Raw genomic sequence first — 23,143 nt, forward strand, 5'->3', positions numbered from 1 at the left:
TTTGAGGTTGATGATAAGATAATAATGAGATGTACTCAGTTACCAAACAGCATAGCATTGATGCTGATTTTTTACATGCAGTCTGTCACAGTTAATGCCATTGCTGTGATTATGACAACTTAATCTTTGAATGAAGCCTAGTTTAGTCAAGTGAAATCAGGCAGTCTCAGAACTGATGGGAAGGTTTTGCTCATGTATGCTGAAGGTTCACAGCCCATGTGCATCAGAACACTTCAGGACTCTGTACAGTGTTTGGATGACCTGATAACACAAATTTCCAAAACATTTTCTTAGAGACTGCTTGCCATCTGAAAACTTCACAGCAGTAATTCATGTATTTCTTTTTTCCTCATTGCATCTGAAACTGTGCTTGTAAAACCAGCACACAGACTCTAGTGATATAAAATTCAGTGTTCTCCCTGCTCCATGGCTCAAGCCTTACTTACAAGCATCAGCCTGTAAGTTCTTCAAATCATTTGCAACTGGCCTTTTCTGCCAGTTTCAAATTGTAAACTAATTTTCAGAATGAGTAATATAACAAACATTAGTTGGTTTTTTCACTGTTGAATTTTGATCTGTGAATTATAATACACTACACTGTGATCACTGGGGCAATGCAGAGAAGTGGTCCCAGGGTGAATATGCATGAGCCTGGGGTAAAGCAGTCTGTCTTAGTATTATGGCTTGGCACCCATCCTCTAGAGAAGGTGCAATACACAGAGTTCAGAAATCTTCAAAAGGAAAAATTTACTTAGTAGAAAAACTTGCACATTAATAAAGATGCACACTGCTTCTGCAACTTTTTTTTTCTTTAGTTTTGTTTTTATTCTCTTTGCTGATCATCCCCAAATGTAACTATGGTCTTTCCTCAAAATAATTAGAAAAGGATGCTCCATCAAGAAGTGCCAGAGATTTCATGAAGTCTGTCTGGGACTTTGGACAATGCAAGTACTCATACACTGCTGATTTGAACAGCAGTGTAAAAACTTCAGCTGCGGATTCAGCTGTGTGATAAATAGAATGTTGCAAGAAATCAGCCTCAAAACAATACTTGTTGAGTAAAAAGCTAATCTATCTTGGGATTTATTAAAAAGAGAAAAAAATAGACCATCAAATACTTAAACTGAGATATTGTCAGCATCCATGCTGGGATTCATCTTGTTGCAATTTTATATGTATGTATATTTTGAGGTGAACCATCCTACGCTACATTTAATAAATGCTGGAGACTATGTTTAGAGGCTTGTTGTAAAATCACAGTTTCATGTGATCTACTGTGTCTGATGAATCACAGTTTGGAAGTACTAATATTCCTCTGACTTTAAGAAATCCTATAATGATTAGCTCTGCATATCTTACTTTTAGTTATAATCTTAGTTAAAGTAGGGTAATCTGGAATGGATCTGCTGTGATGACAAGCTGTGTTCATACTTAATATTTCCTATTTTGAAATTACAGTGTTCAGTGGTACATAAGGATTTTTCAGTAGTGCATGCAGTCTTTTGGGCTGGCACATAAGCCTTTTACTGTTTACTGGAAAGTTAAAAATAGCAGATTGAATCCACATCCAGCATCCAGAATATTAAATCAAAAACTCTGTATCTATATGAGTGCAAGTCTCTTGGCTCACAGAAGATGCTGTGGCTTTATGTAAACTTTATTCTCATTTGCACTTTAATAATACTGCTTTTCCTCAATTAACATTTTCTCTGTGCATAATTTATTGTGCTTTTATGTAGGTCCTAAATGACAGTCTGGGAGTCTGTCAAGATAAAGAGGAAATCTGTGATCTAGTTATGAGATGGGGTACCTCAGTTTGGTACAAATTCCCAGTGCTAATGATGGAGATATCTCTTGCTGTTTGTTTTTTTAAAAAATATTTGGGAAAAATAAGAGATTCAGAGTAGGAGAGTCTCATTTATCTTCATATGCTGTATTTTTAATTCTTAAAGAAGAGAAGAGAGGTCTTAGCTTAACCCAGACTTGTGAACTTTAGTGTACTGAAATATTTTTTCTTTCCATTGTAATGCCTTTTATTTTGATTACTTTTCTTATCTCTTACATTTCTTTGGGCAGAAGATAAAGTTCAGAATAATTTCATTTTTTCAAATGTTTTTGATATATGTTATTGGCCAGTGTGTGACCTGTTGGAGATGTGCAGGTTTGGCAGGTTTTTTCTTCTCCTCAGCCAAGGTATTCAACATTAAATGATGGGTGGCTATCAAGTGGTTTAGCTTGGATAAATATCTAAAAGTTTGGAGCTTATCTAAACCTCCTTGGCCTAGAAATTGATTTGCCTGCAGTTGAGGAGGAAGGGACAGCCTTTCTTGTTGAATGTCGTACTTTTCTTAATTTCACTTAGGCCAGATTATCCCATAAGCAATGGGGTTTTTTTGATACTTCATTCCCTTTCATTGCCTTTTATGACCCAGTGTAGGAAGTGCAGAGGTGTAGGAAAAGTTAAATAAAGTTCACCTTTCTCAATTTTTTCCCCCCAAACTACAGGCAAGGTTCAAATTAGGTTCAGGGTTCGGGTGGTTTTCTGTATGCTCTCTCAACTGGCTAGCTCAGCTCTAGTAAACACTGCAGTGGAAATAGTCTCATGTGACACTTGGCACACTGCTAGCGTGGCCGGCAAGTGTGAAGCGCCTGTTTTTAATTTACTCTGCTGTTTCTTTTCTTCTCTGCTGTTAAATAGGGCAAAGAAATGACAGATTCTGTAGAATTACTAGGCTCTTTGGCTTGCAGAGAAATTTTAGGAAATAATGTTATCCTTAGTAAGTATGTGTGATGCGAGACATCTTCTCATTATGGCTGTCTAGCATCTATGTCAACATTTTTAATATATTAAGAGTATATAAACAGGGAAAATAATCGAACAGGTATCTTTCTCAGATCATCTGTGAAGTGTAAGTATTTTTGTAGTGTCCTGGATATGTAGATTTGGAAGCCTTTTTCAATCAGTGATAATGGATTTGGGAAAAAGTGAGAAGTGACTGGAATCACAATGAAGATTCTGGAATCTTCATTTGCCTAATGTCTGTGAATGACAAACAAGCTGTGGTGGGTTGACCCTGGCTGGAGGCCAGGTGCCCACCAGAGCAACTCTATCACTCCCCTCCTTAACTAGACAGGGGAGAAAAAGTATAACAAAAGGCTCGTGGGTCAAGATAAGGACAGGGAGAGATCACTCACCAATTATCGTCACGGGCAAAACAGACTAAACTTACAGAAAAACTCATCTAATTTATTATGCAAAATAGAGTAGAGCAATAAGAAATAAACCCAAATCTTAAAACACCTCCCCCCACCCCTCCCTTCTTCCCGGGCTCAACTTCACTCCCGATTTCTACCTACTCCCCCCTCAGCAGCACAGGGGGATGGGGAATGGGAGTTGTGGTCAGTTCATCACACGTTGTCTTTGCTGTTCCTTCCTCCTCAGGGGGAGGACTCCTCACACTCTGCCCCTGCTCCAGCATGGGGTCCCTCTCACGGGAGACAGTCCTCCACCAACTTCTCAAACGTGAGTCCTTCCCACGGGCTGCAGTTCTTCATGAACTGCTCCAGTGTGGGTCCCTTCCACGGGGTCACAAGTCCTGCCAGCAAACCTGCTCCAGTGTGGGCTCCTCTCTCCACGGGGCCACAGCAGGTCCTGCCAGGAGCTTGCTCCAGAGTGACCCCACGGGGTCACAGCCTCCTTCAGGTGTCTCCACCTGCTCCAGCATGGGGTCCTCCATGGGCTGCAGGTGGAATCTCTACACCCCCTCATCCTTCCTCCATGGGCTGCAGGGGGACAGCCTGCTTCACCATGGTCTTCTCCAGGGGCTGCAGGGGGGTCTCTGCTCTGGTGCCTGGAGCACCTCCTTCCCTTCCTTCTTCACTCACCTGGGCGTCTGCAAAGTTTCTCACATCTTCTCACTCCTCTCTCCGGCTGCAAAAGCTGCCCCGTAGGTTGTTTTTTTTCCCCTTCTTAAGTAAGTTATCCCAGAGGTGCTACCACTATGGCTAATGGGCTTGGCCTTGGCCAGCAGCAGGTCCATCTTGGAGCTGGCTGGCTTTGGCTCTGTCAGACACAGGGGAAGCTTCTGGCAGCTTCTCGCAGAAGCCACCCTTGTAGCTGCCCCCCTACCAAAACCTTGCCACACAAACCCAGTACAAAAGGAAACAAATGTAGATTATTTAACTACTCTTTCAGAAGTTTTGAACGCTGCTTCGTTAGTATTCATTTGGGTATAAAGATTGAATGAGCACATGGGAAGTGCACATATATGTCTTTTTCAGGTAGGATTTAGGCGTATTGATTGCTCTGTAGATGCTTAGTTGTTTTGCAGATGGAAGACCACAGATGCTAAATTGGAGACTATTTGTGTTGTAACTTGTGCTGAGGTACAATTGGATGATAGATGGGAATAGCTTAGGTAAAATACTAAGAATTTTCTTCTCTCTAAAGGCATTGCATTTGTTACAACCTACCTTCAAAATGAGGGCTCAGTTGTTCAAAGCCACTTTTTATGTTCTGGTGGGGTATTTTGATTATTTTTCTTTTCCCCCTGAAAATCAGAATCTTAATAACTGTGTGGTCACCAAGTCCATCTCTGAAATCTCAGTTTATGTTACTAGGCTAGTATCACTCAGCAGCTGTGGAGTAGAAGGAAGCAGGGATGGAATTCAGTTTCACAGGCAAACGCTTTCAGCTGCTTAAGCCGTGATACTGCCCTTTCTCCTTCTGCAGACTTGTCAGCCTCTGTCACAATGTGCCTGCTCATCTTCTGCAGCCACTGAGGCAGGTGGGAACTGCTTTGTTCACCATATGCCCCACAATCGCTTGTCTGCTATGAGCTGTGGTGTTTAAAAAAAATTTCTCAGAATGGTAAGATTCTTGAGCATATTTTAACAATAATTAGGTAGTGAATATCAAGTATTTCACACTATATATTGGCTCTTTAAAGGAAGGATTGTTTTTCCTGAAACTTGCAGTGATTAATAGTTGTTGCTTTTTATGTTATACATGGTCAAATAATGGATGTCAACCTACAACAGTAAATTGTTTTAATTTGCCTTTTTTTTTCTTTTTCTTTTTACTTCTGTTGAGTGCATGCTTATGAGCCATTGTGAATTTAAATTCTTTGTTTTGGCACTCAAGAAACATTATTATACAAACAGCATGGATGACTTACTTAAGAGGTGTTTGTGTGCTATCTCATCCCAGAGTCTTTTCTACTACTTATAGAATCTGATTTTTTTCGTTACAGATGCAACTGTGTTTTATTATATAATATATAAAAAGTGAATTTTCATGAAATGAAGTTTTTAACCTTTATTTCTTTCAATTGTTGTAAAGTCTAACAGTTTCTTAAAGTGCTTTTCCGGAAGGCTAGTGGGAAGTTGGTAGCTGATACCACTCACAGGACTGATAAGCTGCAGCGACAGAGCTTCTACCTGCTGCTGTGCTGGCACTAAGTTAGGCAGAAATTATCGAGTTAAATAGAGGTTGAGGGATAAGGGGAGGATAGAATGGGAAGAGAGAGAAGCAGAGACCATGGGTCATGGGAAAGAGGTAGGAGTTGCAGGCCGGCATAAGCATTCATCTGCCCGAGCCATGAAGCTGCTCAAATGGCTAAGATCCAAGTGATGAGATCTCTGTCTCAGTTTCTAACCCAGGAGCTTGAAGGCTGTAAATTTACAAAGAAATGGTATAAATATTGATCCCTTGTGCATATCACAACTTTCGAAATTAATTTATTAGCAGTGTGCAGATCTTGGCAGGACCCATCTGATATGATTGTCATTGGTAACTAAAGATCTGTGACTTTGATTGTGGTCCCAGAGTGGGTAAATTTCTCCAATCCTTCCTCAAGGAAGGGTGGCTGTGTAAAGGGGTGTGTACTGGGTGAGTTTCCAGTGCCAGTGTGTACGGATGTTCTTTTTTTTTTTGACTGTGATCTCTCACATTGCTGTGAATTAGCTCCCTCAGACTTGAGGCTGTGTTGTTCCCAGGACCTCACAAACTATGGTATGAAAGGGAAGGAAGAAAGAAAATTTAAAAAAATCTGTTACTAGCTTTCTTACTAGCTTTAGTATGAATGTCATTGCCTTATAGAGAAATGTAATGCTTATATTTGACTTAAAGGTAATTTTACTGAGAATTTAACTTGAGTATAAACTTAATCCATTGGCCAGGAGGTTATAGTCAATGTTTCAATGTAACTAAACAATCAGATTATATGAGTAACAGAAAAGATTCTGGGCTGAGGTAGTACATACAAAAACACCTCTTAAAGAACAGGCATCCACACAGTTGTATAATCATATTTCTTGAGTGCCAGAACAAACAACGTCATAAGCTGGGATTCACAAATGAGCTCCCATTTTATGGGAAACTCAAGCAAGAGTTAGGTGTTCCAGAGACTCCTTTGGAAATCTTAGCTGAGGGTTTGAATTGTGATTATCTTTCCTTTTCTTTCTCACAGGCAAAGTGACTGTGGTTATAGTACTGATGAGGAAGACCTGTAGTTCTGTTGGCTACCAATTTGTTGATCAGCTGGTGGGAACATCTGCAGGGAAATATCTGATATAATTTTTGACTGAAATGTCTTAATGGTTAATGAAATTCTTCAAAGCAGAGCTGCTAGGCTCTATGGAGGGGGTTCATAGCACTGAACACCTTCACTGTGGGTGTCTGTGGTTGGCTTTGACTCCCTTCATAGTTAGTGGGGACAAATGAGCGCTTCTGGGCTGCGATTCATCTCATCCTAAAGTAGACTTCTGATGGATCAGACAAACGGTGCTCTAAAAGTGCTTTTCCTCTCTCTGCGTTGACAATGGAGTGAGGGAGGACTGGCTCATCTGAGACCAAACATCTCCTTTGTGACTCTGACCAACTCACTGCTGAAATCTTAGCTTTGGAATGAGCAGCATTTCATGAGGCTAACAAGAGTACTTCCAGACAGCCTGACTTGTCTGACAAATTTCTGTTTTGGTGCTTGGAAGCGCTAAGGCTTCTTAATTTGGCATGAGAGGATGTTTAACATTGGCCAGAAACATAAGTTCTCCAGCACAGTCTCAGCAGTGTCTGGGTTGTTTTTAATTAAATCTTTTATAAAGAAAAGACCCAACAACCTGAAGCAAAGACTGGCAAAGTTAAAAAGGACTGAAAGTGAAGCTTTGTCATGGAAAACATTAAGCAACTTCTAAGCTTAGGCAGACACTGTTTACAGTGAATTATATATTTCCTAACTTCTGCAATTCAGTGTTGCAAGAAAAGTTCTTTGAGGATTAGTTCTTTGTTTCCTTCTTTCCCTAAACTGCCAACTGGACAAAAAATAATAAAGATTTCTGCTCGTTTCTCAATGACAGGTTACTTTCAGGTGTTTTTCTATTCCAGTCATACAATATTTTTTTCCTTCATACTTGTGCAAAAGCATTAAAAATGCATTCTAAGTTTGGATGCACTATGTATTACATTAACTGTTTTACTTCCCGTACCGGTTCTTGTGGGTGCTGGTTGTATTCTGTTTTGGCGGAGTCTGAGAGACTCTCTTTAAAAAGATCAGTTAAAGAAATGATAAGCACAGGCATCCTCTTGACACAATTTTTGCTTTTCTGGATCAGTAGAACTGCATTCTTATTTTAATGTAACACCTTGCCTTGTTTGAAACTTAGTTTTACGGGGAATTTGATTCTATTTAAGAGACATCTAAAATGTTTCTTAAAGCTTTTGCATTTGGTATCCAAGGTTTTTGGAAGAATCCTTGCTTCCATTTAACAAAAAAGTTCCTAATATGCAATTGCAGGGGAAAGAATTGAAAGCTTCAGCTGATGTATCTAATGAATAAGGAAACCCTAAAATGTAAAAATAACTGAGAACTTGGGTTACAGATCAGCCCCTAGAACTGGCTGTGTTGCTCACCTGCTGTAATTTGTTCCATTCCTTTTAACTAAAGTGTAGTCTCTTGGGTGATTTAATTTTTGGAACAGATGGTTATTTTGATATTAAGGAATATGTATCAATTATAAATATGGCACAAATACTTTGTCTTAGTTTAGAAAAATGAATAGTTTTAGATATTAGTTTCTCCTGAGTTGCAATAAATGCCACTGGAGCATGAAAAATATGTTCTAGTTCTATTTTTAATGTGTGTTCCGTGTATCAGAGGACAGATGAAAGATGTGGTATCTGAGTACAACTGTAAAGTAACACCACAGTGCTAACGTGATTAGTGGCTGTAATGTTTGGGTCTGAATGTAACCCTGTGATGGAGTTTGTTGTATGAAATGAGTACTCGTACAGAATTATGGAAGCCAGAGATTAGCATCAGCCCCTCAATCTTGTCTGTGCTGTTTTGGATTGTTGTCTGATTTTCGTGGTATCCCGAGGGTCGATTTTGCTGGATGGGAATTGCCAGTGAATGTTACCATGTCACATGTTAGGAAGATGGGCTAAGACTAAAATTTTCAACTGTTGTTGCCAAAAGCTAGTATTTGAAATGGAAAGGACAAAAGGCTACAGGTGAGAACTGATCTCATGAACAAGAAGTTTCTTTCTGGTTATGACTAAAGTAAATATTTAAAATAAATGGTGTTTTGTTTGGGTTTTTTATATATTTTTATTCCTTACATTACAATGCTTTCAGGCTCTGTGTACTTGTCTTTGTGCTGGTTGCATTCATTACTGGTTTCACTCCAGCTGCCTGTTTTCCACACTGGATTATTCTGCTGGCTTCTTCTTTGGACTTCACATTTAACTACCTGCAGGATGGCTATCCACAAAGCGCTCGCTCCTCTGCCATTTCAGGCTGCTGGGGTTCTCCCTGTGGTTTGAATGGAAGTCGTGTGAGGCACTTTTGTGATCTATACATGAAAAGCAAGTGTGCCAGCTTCCTTATCTCCACTTTCAGAGTATAATCCAGGCTATGGCTTTGCTTGGTAACTTCTAACTATTCTGGTAATTTAAACACTGCTGTATTTTGGCTTTTTTTGTCTTGGAAGCTGAGAGACGTGAGTTTGAGTGCTCCAGACTTTTTAGGTGTGTAGGAAGGAGGAGATGCCTTGCTGGGCCGCATGAAAGGACTCTCTAGCATACACCCAAATGCTGTGGTTAGAAACAGACTTGGATGTCAACTCTTATTCCTCCTCCTCCTCCTCTACAGGGAAGTGCCCGCTTTCCAAACAAAGGCAGTGGGTCAGCTGGATCTGGCCTGGGAAGTGCCAGTTGGACCACTTTGCTTAACACAGCTGTTCCCAGATTTGTCTCTGGAGGTGGGACACTGCCAGTTTTAATGTGTTTGTGTGTTAAGTGGAGCAAAGCAATCATCCTAATTGTTGCAGTTAGTAATGCTGCTGTATAGTGGGAAGGCTCATCTGGAAATTAAAGTTTTGCAGTTTCCTAGCAACAGCAGAGTTCTGGATTTGCCTGGTTCTTTCAGGAAAGTTATTTAACAGCTGACTTTCCTTAGCCAAGAATGCTTCTTCTGCTCAGCTAATACATAGTTAAAATCACTTCTTCGGCACTCACACTATTCACATTCACAGAGCAGAATGACTTCATGGGGAAGGATATGAAACTGCTTTCCAGAGCAACATCTGACACACAGGAAGGAAGAAATGCAAAAGAAAGGCCTGACTTTCCGCCTTGTGTTTGCTGTTCTGATAATGTTGGCTTTTGTAAGGGCCCCAATTGTTAGGCTTTTTTTCCTTGCCTTCCATTTTGCTAGGTGAGAGGAGCAGAATTGATACATTTCGATGTGTGGTGCACTATTCTCACCAACAGATCACTTTGTAACATAAAACCTATGGCAGATGAAGATAAGATTAAAGCCACAACTGAGTAAAAGGCAAATGACAAGCTCAGTCTGAGAACGCAAATTAGAAGTGTTGCCCTGTTTTCGATAAAACAACATGTGCCTGAAATTGCTGCTTTACAACAGTCCTTTTGTTTTCCTGAGCAAACAGACAAATAATGGACAAGCACATTTCAAAATTTTTGTCATTTGATGCCCAGGTTTTCAGAATTCCTAAAGCACTTAAATCCATTAGATCTGACAAAAGTGAGATGTATCTAAATTTAGATTTTGCTTCATTTTATAATCAGAGTGGGTGTGGATGGACAATACACCAGAATCAGAATCCAGTTTTCTCTGTTGTCTTCCCAAGTGTCCTGGTTTCAGCTGAGATAGATTTAATTTTCTTTCTAGTAACCAGTATAGTGCTGTGATGTGGATTTAGTATGAGAATCATGTTGATAACACACTGATGTTTTTAGTTGTTGCTGGGTAGCTGTAATGTCTGTGCTAAGTCAAGGATTTTTCAGCTTCTCACACCCTGCCAGGTGCACCAGAAGCTGGGAGAGCACAGCCAGGACAGCTGGCCTGGGCTGGCCAAAGCGATATTCCCTGCCATATAGCGTCATGCTCCCTATAGAACTGGGGAAGCCAGTCGGGAGGCAGATTCACTGCTTGGAAATAGACTGGGCATTGGGTTGGTTTTTTTCCTTCTGCATGTGGTGAGCAATTGCATTTGTGCAGCACTTGGCATTTTTTTTAATTGTTCTTATTCTTGTTGTTATTATTGTCTTCCTTTGTTATCCTATTAAAGTGTCTTTATCTCAACCCATGAGTTCTTTTTTTCCCCATTGTCCTCCCCACCCCCTTGTTGGGGGGGGGGGCAAGGGGGGAGCGAGTGGCTGCATGCTGCTTGGTTACCTTCTGGGGATAAACCGTGACACCAAGATAATAATCCTTTAAAAATAATTAATTAAAAAACTCTTTGGCCAATATTAAAGTTGTCTTCTCTAACTTGTGATTGGTGTCATTAATCCCCTAAATCTCACTGGTTTTCCTTCAATGCTTACTATATGTGAACAGAAAGAAATCGTCTTTTGTCCCAAATTAAAATGAGGATTCATACCTACTTTAATTCTTAAATTTCCTGTCTTTTGAGTTCTCAATTCCTTTGGCCTTTGAACTAAACGCTCTTTCCAAAGGAAGAGCCCTTACTTTATCAAAAAGCTTCAGACTTCCAGTGTGCTTGCTTGGGTTTCCTTTTCTGAAGTAGGCTGAAACCTATAGTCAGACTTCAGCCACAACTGAATTCTTGTGCAAAAGTTGATTGCCACTTATAAGAACAACCTTTCTTCTTAAAGGTGCTTGATAAGCAATTTCTAAACTATTACAGTTAATTTTAATTTCAGTATTTATACAAAGGTGCAGCATTTGGTTTTAATCTAGAAGAAGTTAAGCTTAGTCTGAAATACATGAAATGTTTTTTAAAATGCTATTTAATGTGATTATAATATATACAAGTCTATATTGCAGGATAAATCATTACTGCCTCGTTGGGTTTTGGTTTTGTGACCAATTCTGGCCCTATAGTAAACCAGTGAAGTTAGCAAAGTTCATGCTCTAATACTGCAGACTTGAAGAGGTTGAATTGTAATACTCTTGTGTTCAACCAGAAATTCCTCAATTTAGAAAAAAGTTGCATATTTATGTCTCATGAGACTTTTATCTTCTAAGGCAACTTCTGGTTATATTTTTGTATTTTACTATATGATTGTGACTGGAACAAATTCTTTTTTTTTAAAGAAAAGTAAGTAGATTCTTACAGAATAGCATGATTTGAGAGCAGTGAGATTTTCATGAAACTCAATGCATTGTGAGAGCCATAATAGCATCACAAATGTTGACAGTGGTTTTACACTAAAATTGGCTTGTGTTTAGGATATAAGGGAAGGTGCTGACAGTTTGCTGGTATAACAAACTGTGCTGAAAAACTACCTCAACAGTTCTGTTGTTCAGCCTGGAGAAAAGGCAGCTGCGGGGAGATCTAATTGCGGCTTACCGGTATCTAAAGGGGGCCTACAGGAAAGCTGGTGAGGGACTGTTTATCAGGGAGTGTAGTGACAGGACAAGGGGTAATGGGTTCAAGCTGAAGGAGGGTCGATTTAGATTAGATATTAGAAAGAAATTCTTTACTGTTAGAGTGGTGAGGCACTGGAACAGGTTGCCCACAGAGGTTGTGGAGGCCCCACCCCTGGAAGTGTTCAAGGCCAGGTTGGATGGGGCTTTGGGCAACGTGGTCTAGTGGAGGGTGTCCCTGCCCATGGCAGAGGGGTTGGAACTAGGTGATCTTTAAGGTCCCTTCCAACCCAAACCATTCTATGATTCTATGTTGGTAGTTACTGTTATGCTTTATTGCCTTGAGCTATTCCCTCTCCCAGTTTCTGGGAGTACAGGGTATATTAAAGTTGAGAGTGTCGTGCCTTTTATTTTAGCTTAAGTGAAAGCTGTAAAGGGTTAGTAGTTTTCAAATATACTTCAAATTTTACCATAACTGTTTCCCTGTAAAAACTTTGGTATTCTTTCCTTTAAAGGACCATGCAGTCATGCAGAAAAAAACCTCATATGCATCCTGAAGTTATGGATTCTTGAAGATAGTTATGATGATTTTTTTTCTTTAGGACCATTGTTGTTGTTCTTCAGAAAGACTTTGATAGTTTCCTCCAGTAGATTTCAAGGATAACACATTTGTTTATTTAGCAACTATGAAGGACACTGATGCAAATAGCCAATAATCTGAAGCAATAAGAATCTGAAAGTTCATAATTTACCAGGTTGCTAGTGAATAACAAAGGGCAGAGTTCTGCTTTTTCCTCCAATAAGGTTTCTATTATCATGTTAAGGTTTGTTGTTTTAAAATCTATTATGTATAGATAGGTTTCAAATGCTGAAAAATAATGAGTCCACAATAATGGACTAAGGTTCTTGCTTTCCACATGAATAAGGCTGGATGGACATGAGTCTTAGATTAGAAGTTGAAAGCAGTACAGACTTTTTCTGACTTTTTCTTCTGTTAAGCCTCCTGGATTCCATTTAACTTTCAGCATATTTCAGGCTATTTCTTCATTTTCTCTTTTTTTTTCTTCTTTCATTTTCTTTCATCAAGAAGAGAGATGTAACCCTGAAAACAGTAGTGTTGGGTAATGTGCTTAGACCCAGTGATCAGTGACACTGAACACTGTACTTTCAGCAGCCAGTGCACTGGATACATCGTAGGGATCTGCTGCTTTAATAAGCATCTATTGTTGGTCATCTGTTCTCCACCCATATTTGCATTCATTTCCTGGGCCCACTGGACTCAAGTGATGTTTCACTAGCATATTAGTAAAGCTGGTTTGTAAGTAGATCTCTTTCCTCCCTGCTCCAAGCCTGCTGCTGTTCCTGCTGGAGGGGGGCTTGGAGAGCTCCCTGGGAATGCAGCCTCTCATCACTGTTCTTGTCCACAGCCACTAACACTTCTGATGCTCTGCTTCTGTCCGCTGTCATTTGCTTCTGTGTCATCCCTTGATTCCCATGATCAGATTGGATCCATTCAATTATCTTCCTGGGGCTTTTTTTCACTTGCATGCATATTTTTGTGATACCGTCTTCATCTCCTCTGCTAGTCTTCCATTTGTTTTGGTTTGATTTTATTTTACCTTATTCACACCTGTGTTCACGAGGTGTGAATAAACAAGAAAAACGTATTCTCATAAATCTTCTTTTATCAGTGTGAATGAATATCTAAGTGATGAATAATTACCCTTTTTAATGCAGATGCTTGCTTCTGTTCTTAGGTCCATTTAATGTGTTTCTGATGCTGCTTACCTTGTTACCTAGCAGCAGTCAATAGAAGACAAATTTCAGTCGTAGACTACTACATGTGGCAATGAACTGTGTATAGCCTTGTTTCAATAAACTCTGTTATGGATCATTGCTCACATTGTATTGTAAAATGCAGTATCTGTGTGCTACATGAACACATTGTCTAAATTCTCTTACCAGGATGGTGATTTTGCTTTCACAGCACTCTAGTTCCACAAAAACAGTTTATACAAGTGCTAAAAACAGTCCAAGCTCTTAGACTTTTTTTTTCCCCTAGATGGTATTTGATTCTAGGTCTGCTTGTTAGTTTGTCTTAACTTTTGTTTTATAGATCATTTATGTTTTCCCAAACAATTTTGTAGTATTGGGGTAATCTAGATTTGATTATGTGTATGGAGCTCGGATTTACTGCTTGAAGCCCACTCAATTTGTGTGACCCTACAGTGTGCAGCAGAGTAGGAATTTTGTCCATGCTGTAGAGTGCTGGCTAAACAGGAACTGGAAAGATCATCAGTAGATGGTGCAGGATTTGAGGTTCCACAGGAATAAGGGGATTTTTCTCATGTTGCTGTGATTTTATGTTGGGGTTTGGTTTTTTGTTTTGTGGTGGTGTGGGGTTTTTTTTTTGGGGGGGGGGTGTTTAGATTTTTGTGTGTGTTTGTTTTGCTGGGTTTTTGCGGGGGCGGGGGGGGAGGGGTTCTGCTCTTGAATGTTGATGCTTTGATCTTAAGGCAGGTCATTGTCTTTGGACTCAAAACATTCCTTGTGCTTTAACAGGGAGTCAGTTACTAACTAGAGGGACTGGCTGACTCCAGTGTGGTGTGTTAGCATAGCCTGATGGAATTGTACAGGAGTGTGTATTCATTGCAGACTTTTCCATGAACTTGCATACCAAGTATAAGGTATTGATTCTTGTGATGTGTAACCTCTGTGAAGCCCAGGTAAACTGACTGCTGTGTCTGGATCTTATACATCAGATTGCTTTTAAATTTCTTGTTTACTAGTAGCTCACCCTTTTCTGTCATTCCCTGTAGGTACAGACGCTGTCTGTTATCCCTTCAGAGATGTAAGATTTACTGCCCAGCTGCACTGAGTCTCTGGAATCTGTTTTGAACCTCAGACTCCCCTGTGGTTTCAATGGCAAGGCTCTAGTCTTATGAATGCTTTGGATTTAAGTTCATCCATCTCTCCCATAGCAGTGAAAGCAGACAGACATGTAGATACAGACCTTTAAAAAAGCTCTAAACCAAAATTTTCTTAGGTAGCATAGAGGATATAAGGATCAAGGAAAAAAAATGGCAGCAAGTGTCCTCTTCTCCAGTTACCCCATCTCTCTATACTGGCCTTCAGGTTTATATGAGAACCAAATGATGAACTTGGAATCTTTTACCTGTATCTCAGCTGTTCTGCATAACATGGGATATTTCTCCTTAGCTCCCTGTAAAGGTCATCTTCCACTGACATAATTTTTTTTACTTCCATTTCTGACTGGAATACTGCCCAAGAGCAGCAGAAGTCTTGCTCTGGCTACTTGTGGTTGAATCCCCTCATTCCTGTACCCCCCCATCTTGAACGTTTTGCCTGTAGCTTTTAAAAGTCAGCTTTCAGAGTAATTTCTTTTTCTACTGTGTAGGAATTTCCTGTTCTCCAAACCTCAGCCTCTTAAGATAAATTTTGCCTCGCAGTTTTCCCTAATTTTCTGCTACATTATTGTTCTTAGAGGTTCTACCTGAAGGTTTGGAGCCTTCCATCCTATCGGGCATTCAGGCTGTCAGGCCTAGCTCAGAGAGCAGATACAGAACTGCTTCTTCACCAGAGGTATTCCTGATGCTGTGATTTCAAAACCTCAAGCAGAATTCATAAACTCTGCCTTCCAGTTACTGTAACACTGTGATAATTTCCCGAGTAGGTTCTTTATGTGAATGGTAAAATTTACTTGTACCATGAGAAAATGATCGTTATTGGAATATATTGGTTTTGTCTGCCCAAATGTATGTGTAATTTCAGGATTTATTTTAAATCTTGTGTAAGAATAAATTTGGTTTTAAGATGATTTTTTTTTTAGCATTTTTCCCCCTCCCTCTCTCATTTCAGATGTTGCGGTTGTGGACATGAGTGATATTTCCAAGCAACCATCACTGTTCTACCACCTTGGCGTGCGTGAAAGCTTTGACATGGCTAATAATGTTATACTCTACCATGACACTGATGCTGACACTGCTCAGTCTCTCAAAGTAAGGTTCTCCCCTCAAAATATGCTTCATTTCAGAAATATCTTTAAATACATGATCCTGCAAACATTTGGGTTTTTTCTGAAACTTCCATTGAATGTGATTTCCTGATAGCTACATAACAAAATCATTCTAAGAAAAACAGCTGCTAGCAAAAATAGTAATGATTAGAATAGTATAAGAGCTTATTTATAAGAGAAGATCCATAATATGGTATTGATTTTGCTTCAGATGGTTAGACTTAGAAGTGAGAGTGCAGGTCTGATTTTTTCCTTCCTTTCCCTCTCTTAATTAGAGTACATGTGAAAAAAAAAATGTTATCGTCTTCATAATAATGACACTTGAACAAGGGTTGTATTGCAACCTACTCCTACTATTGAAATGCTTCTGTCAGATGAGGTTTGTATCTCTAGCTAAGGCTACAAGAATCTCCTTTTTATCAGTGTTTGAAGATAAAAAAGAGGTCCTCACCAAATCTTTTTATAGGTCCGCTCTTCATTTTCATAGTAGGATAATACATGCTATACACTTAAGTCCTGAAATTGCTGTTCTGGATGCAAGTCACATATTGTGGATGTTTCTGTCTTTCTCAGTGCAGGTTCTGTTTGTTTTAGATCACATTTAGACTTTTATACTTTCTATCATCACCTACTGCTGCTTTTAATATCATCCATTTTCTTGCTACCTTCACTGAGAGCAGCGTTGTTCATGCTTTGTGTTTTTTTCCTTATTTTGAGTTATTGCCCCTAACTACTTTATATTTTTCACATCACCAATGTCCAAAAATCCTGTTTGGAATTCTCCAGCCTCTCTTGATCCTATAAGAATATTAAGTTTAATCTTAATTTTGTATGAACTTCCTCTTTTCCCAGAAAAGCTCTGTTCTGTCACAGCTTCTCTCCTCTCTTCTACTTTCAATGTAATCAATTGTACTCTGATGTGTCTGGTATCCCATACATCCTTTCTTCAGGTGGTGGTCCACATACACATTCACATTCTGTGTGACCTGCTTGCATGCCCTCCATTTCTTTAGGTAATCTGGGTGGGCAGGCATACACATTTTCATCCTGAATTGTTAATATACCTGACTGCAAAGAGATCTTTCATTTTTATTTCTCATTAATGCATTTACCTTTCTTTTATGCTGTCACTCAGATGTTCTGATCAACTTGGTTCTCCCAAAGATGTACCAAAATTTGGGAAGCACAGGCTAGTTGTCTTCTGTTTGTCTCTGCCCAGTGAGGACCACTGTGGATGGCTTTGATTTCTGCGCTTCGTGCCAAGCACATATGCAAGCACCTGCTCCATAACTGGAGTGCTGAATGACCTCCAGGGTTACATCCATCCATGGGTTGGATCTTCAGATTGTTTGTTGCCAGAACTTGCAAGTCTTTGCAGTGTCAGTTCTTGGGCTTTTTTTTCCAACGATGTAAAACTCAAGAACAAGTCTGGGGACCTGAGAACACTGAAGCATGACTGGGTCACTTAAGGCTAGAAAAGCTGTTATCTGCTTCAATCTCTCTTCTGCTAGCAACTCTGCCAGTGTCACTGATCTCTTCCTCATCTCCCAGTTATTTGCATAACCTCCCTGGGCTACGTAGGCCCCTACCATATCTTACTATGGGATCAGAAGACTTGATTTAAGTTGTTGGAACCAAGTAGAAGAGATCTTCTGAATCAAGTGCTAAAGTAGTTTAAGCAGGGCGCTGGGACATAGTTCAATCCTACCCTGACGTCGTCGATACCTCTTCTGCAACTGAGCCCCAGTTCAGTGTTGGATACCATTCAAATATGCTAATATACCTTTCTTAGGAATACTTCAGAAGGCAATAGGGATTGTTCTTAGGGTCTTTCAGTGAAGAACAGTTCATGACATATTTCATGGCTTAGGTGCTGGATAGTTCTCAGAAGAATTCATTTCTTGCTGCTGAGAAAGATCTTTATCTGCAGTAGATAAGGCTCTATGGAGATACTTGCTTAGCTAGGTAGACATATTAATTTTCAGGTAAGTGATATTTCAGATGTCTGAGCCTTCCATCACTTTTGTTCTGAGGTATTTTACTGGCCTTAAGGAGTTTAATCAGTTAATCTGTTTAGGTTTTGGTACCTTAATATGTATTTTTGACCATCTCCTGGTGTTTCTTTATTCTCAGGTTTATGACTAATTTGGTCAGGTTTTTTTCCCTTTCCTTCAGGAATTTATTACTGTACTTGGATCTAGATTGCTGTGCATGCCTCTTAAAAGTGGCTAGCCTAAATGTTATAAAAGCAGTATTCATGACTGCTATTACTTCTACTGGAAAGATCTGTGAAGTTCAGGCAACCTGACTTCATAGTAGCTTATTTCTTAAGACCCATCCTGAAATTCTCCCAAGCGTTGTCTCTTCAGTTTCACCAATGTTCTTTCCAAAACAACTGAGTTCCAAGCATACAAAAGAATATATAATCCAGATTTCAAGAGGGTCATATTTGCAGAACTAGACCTCTTAGATGGTCCCTGATATTTTGTCTGTTGTTGAGGAAAAGGATGCATGGTCACAATCATTTCTGTGCAGTGGTTGTCCAAGTGGATTTCAGGCTGTCAGATAGCAAGTTGCTCAAGCAGATTCATCTTAGGTTGTCAGATCACATAGGATTAAGTTATCTCAATAACCTTACTTAGAAACAAGTGTATAGCTAAGATTTGTAGCGTGACTTACCTGGACATCTCTTTAGTTTCACTGAGCACTGTTCATTGGACATGTAAGCCATCACTAGAAGGAGGAGAAGGTTACTTACCAGCAACTGGAAATCTTTGAGGTCTGGTTTACATGCCCATTAGTTTATCATCTGCCTCATAGTTTCAGTATCTCTTCTTAGATTTTGAGATAAGAATAATTAGAGTGTAGGAGGAGGGTGTTGGTCTGTGTGCATCCAGATAGGAAAGGGGCCTAGGTATCTTAAGGATATTCTTTCAGAGAAAAATAATCTCCAGCTTTGAATGATTTTGTCTCACAAATGCCTGGAGTGTGACTGCCTATATGGAGTTGCCTAGCCTGAGAAACTCCAGTTACTGGCAAGTACAACTTTCTTCATCTTCTGAGCACTTCTTTAAATAGGTTTCTTCTTTGAATTGTTAATTTTTTCCAAACCTGAACTACTAAGACTGCTCTTGATGTTGTCCTGTCCCTTTACTAGGAATTTGCTGTGGCAGGAAATCTGGATTATGCTATGAAGAACACATCTCTCTGTGTGTGTGTGTGTGTGTGTGTGTATACGTATACCAGTTTTTTTAATTGGAAATAATAATTCCCAGTAAAAATGAATAAACATTTTTATTCTCTTTTCCCCCCCCAGGATATGGTATCTCAGAAAAACACAGTAAGTATTAAATCCACATTCATTTTAAAACACAAAATGAGGATACTACATTTAAAGCAAGTCTAATAACAAAGCTGCCAAGCATATATGTATATATGATTGAAGGAAGTCTGTTTTACCTATATACAAATCAAACTAGTGGAAATCTTGTTGACTTCCTTTCCAAAGTAAACCTTAATTAAAAAATTACTTTTCTTTATAAGTTCCTTTTTAAGTTCTATAAAAGTGCCAGTAGATATATGTTCTATATGTAGGTTGATAGATCAAAATGTAAACTCAAATTCAAAGTCTCTTTCTCCCTCTACCGCTTTCACCCATTTGTGCAAATGTATATGTGTGTGATGCCTTAATAGGGCTTACTCTTGTATCTCAAACAGCTTTGGCTACAGTATACCCATCCTCTTCCTCACAAATTCACAGATTTTACTTTGGAATGCAAAAGCTTATTTCCCAAAGTAAAAGTATTTTACCTTTAATGCAAGTAGAACCAAACAAGTAAGCCTGAACCAAGATAAAATTTAGTGGTTATTTTAGGTTTGTTGCAATATGCTGCGATATCTTAGTTAAGTATTTTGTCATACTTCACATCATATCAGTGGTTATTTTCATTAAACACTCTACACTGTTATTTGGAGGACTGTCGAGTTTGCAAAAATCTTAAACTTCACAGAATCACAGAATGGTGGGGGTTGGAAGGGACCTTTGGAGATCATCTAGTCCAACCCCCTTGCTAAAGCAGGATCACCTAGAGCAGGTTGCACAGGATCACATCCAGGCGGGTTTTGAATATCTCCAGAGAAGGAGAGTCCACAATCTCTCTGGGCAGCCTGTTCCAGTGCTCGGTCACCCTCAAAGTGAAGAAGTTTTTCCTCATATTGAGATGGAACTTCCTGTGTTCCAGTTTGTGCCTGCCACCCCTTGTCCTGTCACTGGGCACCACTGAGAAGAGTCTGGCAATAATAAACTTCCATTTATTCCTTTGTTTCCCACCATTCACCATATACTCTTATTTTCTTGTGAAAAATATTGAGCAGGACTAAAATAATAAAATGTTCTTAGACTTTGCTAATAATTTTAAAGAGAACTAGTAGAAGATAATGCATTAGTCACAGCAGTTTATTTTGAGCTGCTGTTTATACTTGGCCACAGCACTGCACGTAGGCTAAAGATAGATCAAGTTGAGCACATGAATAAATCCAGGTCATTTTCCCGTCTGTCCTGGTGATCTTTAAACTAGTTTCAACGGTGGGGTGTGAACTGCATTTACTAGTCTGTAGCTTTGTGAAGGAAGGCCTCAGAATGAGGCAGATTTGCTTGTGAATGCTACTATCCATCAACTGGTGGATCATCAAAATGTCTCAAGCATGTGTTTTCCCCTCCAGAGCAAGAGGGAGATTTGTGACTGAGCCATTTGGTGGTAATTCTAGAAGTGGAGTAAGGGCAAAGAGAACAGTGGCAAGTTCAGCCTAGTGTGATCAGATTAGCAACGTGCAATCTTCTTTTGGCAGATTCTTTCTCCCACAGAGGGAGATATTTACCTTCCACATGGAAGAGAAGAAAAGATGGATCTGGTGACGTGGTTTCTACAGCAGGGCCTGGTATTAGACCTGTAAACATCATGTGGATAGCAAAAAGGGCAGGGAGGCATCCTGAAACTAGGATCCTGATCCCTCCTTTAAAAAAGGGGGATTGCCTAAGCCACTTCCTTCAAGTGCTTAAATTAAGAAAACAATTGTGAGTAAAATGCAGTGAGGAAAAAATAAATGACTGTAAATACCAAGTATGGTTTCTTGACCCCTCTGTGTTATTTGAAGCTGTTCATATTCTCTTTTATTAGATAAATGTGCTCCCATATTGCATTCTTTTATCCATTTTTTTTAATCAGAAATTACAACAAACTAATTAGCAAGCTAAATAGTTAATAGGTTAAAACTTTGTTTTTTTAAGTCGGAGTTGACTTCAAATAGACAGTTGCTTTCCCCTCCTTTCAAATCCAGTGAGTTGTCATGAGAGGCTTCCAGTTTGTCACTGCCCCGGTATGGTGCCACCACTTCATTGCTTGGTTAAATATTTTACAACTGTATGTGATATCCATAAAGTAGAATTTTCCACTTTACAAGGACAGAAACGTGTTTGGGTTAGTGCTTAGACACTGTTTAATTTAGGGTTAAATGCACTACTTGCTTTGCTGATGACTATATCTTTGAAGAAGAGCTGAAAAACTGCTAAAGAGGAAACATCCTGCCCCAGAAAGCACTGAGAGCTGGGTGATTGCCAGAGAGGCCTGAAGTCAACAAGAATCGCCAGTAACCAGGGGAAGGGAAAGGTGGCTGGGGTGGGGGGGTGGATTCGCCACCACCTACCCAATTAAAGGACTATGCAAGTTACACACACCCCCCCGCTGCCCAAGGAGCATGCCTGCTAATTTAAAGATGCGCGACCAATTGTAGATGATGCAGTAATTAATAACCAATTAGCGTAAATTTAGGTGGGTTTTTCTAATCCTGTAACAAGATAAATATGTGGTAGATTCTGTGCATGGTGTGCTAGCTTTGTGGAATTGCCACCTAGCACCCATCTCTGCACAGACATGAAATAAATAAAATACCTCTGCTCTGTGTGTATATTGGTGTACTGCACACTGAGTAAATGATCCCACTTTTGGGACAACATATGGGCAATGTCTTGTTTGAAGTTAATTGCTGATGAAGGTTACTCTGCTAGTTAAGTAGGTACAGAATTGGTCTGAATTTACTGTGGCCAATCAAGTACGTAGTTACATAACCATTTCAGTTTAAATGCTGAATATTAGATACAATAGTTAATACCCCTGTACTGGGGTTTTGTGTTTTCATTTCACTTTTCCTGATTGAAAAGTGTGGGTGTGCCTCCGCCATAGCTGTGGAATAGCAGAAAAAGCTTAAATGCGCTCTTCATTAGGGTCTGAATACATGTTGGAAAGAGGACAGATACTTGATCTGCTAAGCCTTCCTCCAACCCAGAGGTAGCTGCAGGAATACCATTGCTAGTTTTATGAAGAGACGTCCTCTCCATGTCTTATAAGCTCTGTGTTCACGCATCTGCACTGTGTATAAGGGAAGGGGGACAACTGAGATTGCTACCAGGCACAGCACACCATTTTTCCAGCAGCACAAGTGAAACTTTCTGTGCTGGCTGCTGTAGCTCAGGGCTTTCTCTTGCCCTCATCTTTGCTGTTTATCCTGCAAATGTACAAAGGTGCAAAAAAATTGTAGCATAGAACAGATGTGGAGTCATGTTAAAGATGCGGAGAAGATGAATGTCTAGTGTGTCATCTGGGGTGATTTTCTTTTATGTATTACACAAAAGCCTTGTAAGAAAAGTAAGCCTTGAAGAAAATGGATGTTTTCCTTGTAAAGAAAACATTATTCTAAATCAGCATCAAGGAGGAAGCAAGAGCGAGGAAACTGGATATAAAGCTGAAAACAATGCATAGAAAAAAGGTCAGCAATTCATTTGAGATTTGGCCTGAGTACAGCTGATCTAACAGTGAAAATTATACAGCAGCATGCTGCAGTGGTGTGAGTCTGAAAGATTTAATAGCTTACTATTGAAAAAAAGAGTGTAAGAGTAGGATAACTTCCTTCCTTCCTTCCACCATCCAGGAATGAAGTTTTCAGGGATAAGATGGGAAATGTGATTCAGTTCTACTTGCCTCCCCCAAACAAGCAATTAAAATTCTGTATTAATAATTTATTGCATACTTGGATACAAAAGGAAAGAATTATTGGCTATGGGAGTTCAGTTCCCAAGAAAGAATTGCCCTGGCATGAAAATCAAGGTCAAGATTCTGTGTCCTATCAGTTAGGTTTCTTCTGTAGAGCTCCTCTGAGCTTTGAGGACTGTTTTACTGAGGGTGTATGTGCAGCTTCC

At 39.5% G+C, this 23,143-nt stretch overlaps 1 protein-coding gene across 4 annotated transcripts in view; it reads left to right on the plus strand.

Moving 5' to 3' along the window:
- Positions 1–23,143, plus strand: part of MAP3K15 (mitogen-activated protein kinase kinase kinase 15) — a 92,864-nt gene that overhangs the window by 12,289 nt on the left and 57,432 nt on the right. For 3 of the 4 annotated variants that reach the window (XM_054838231.1, XM_054838242.1, XM_054838250.1), the window contains exons 2-3: positions 15,735–15,874; positions 19,208–19,231. The exons of the other annotated variant lie outside the window; for it this stretch is intronic. In XM_054838231.1, the coding sequence (XP_054694206.1) occupies positions 15,735–15,874; positions 19,208–19,231 (164 nt within the window). The remainder of the gene's footprint in view (positions 1–15,734; positions 15,875–19,207; positions 19,232–23,143) is intronic. 4 annotated transcript variants of the gene reach the window in all.

The sequence above is a fragment of the Grus americana genome, chromosome 1 (genome assembly GCF_028858705.1).
Source record: "Grus americana isolate bGruAme1 chromosome 1, bGruAme1.mat, whole genome shotgun sequence".
Lineage (NCBI taxonomy): Eukaryota > Metazoa > Chordata > Aves > Gruiformes > Gruidae > Grus > Grus americana.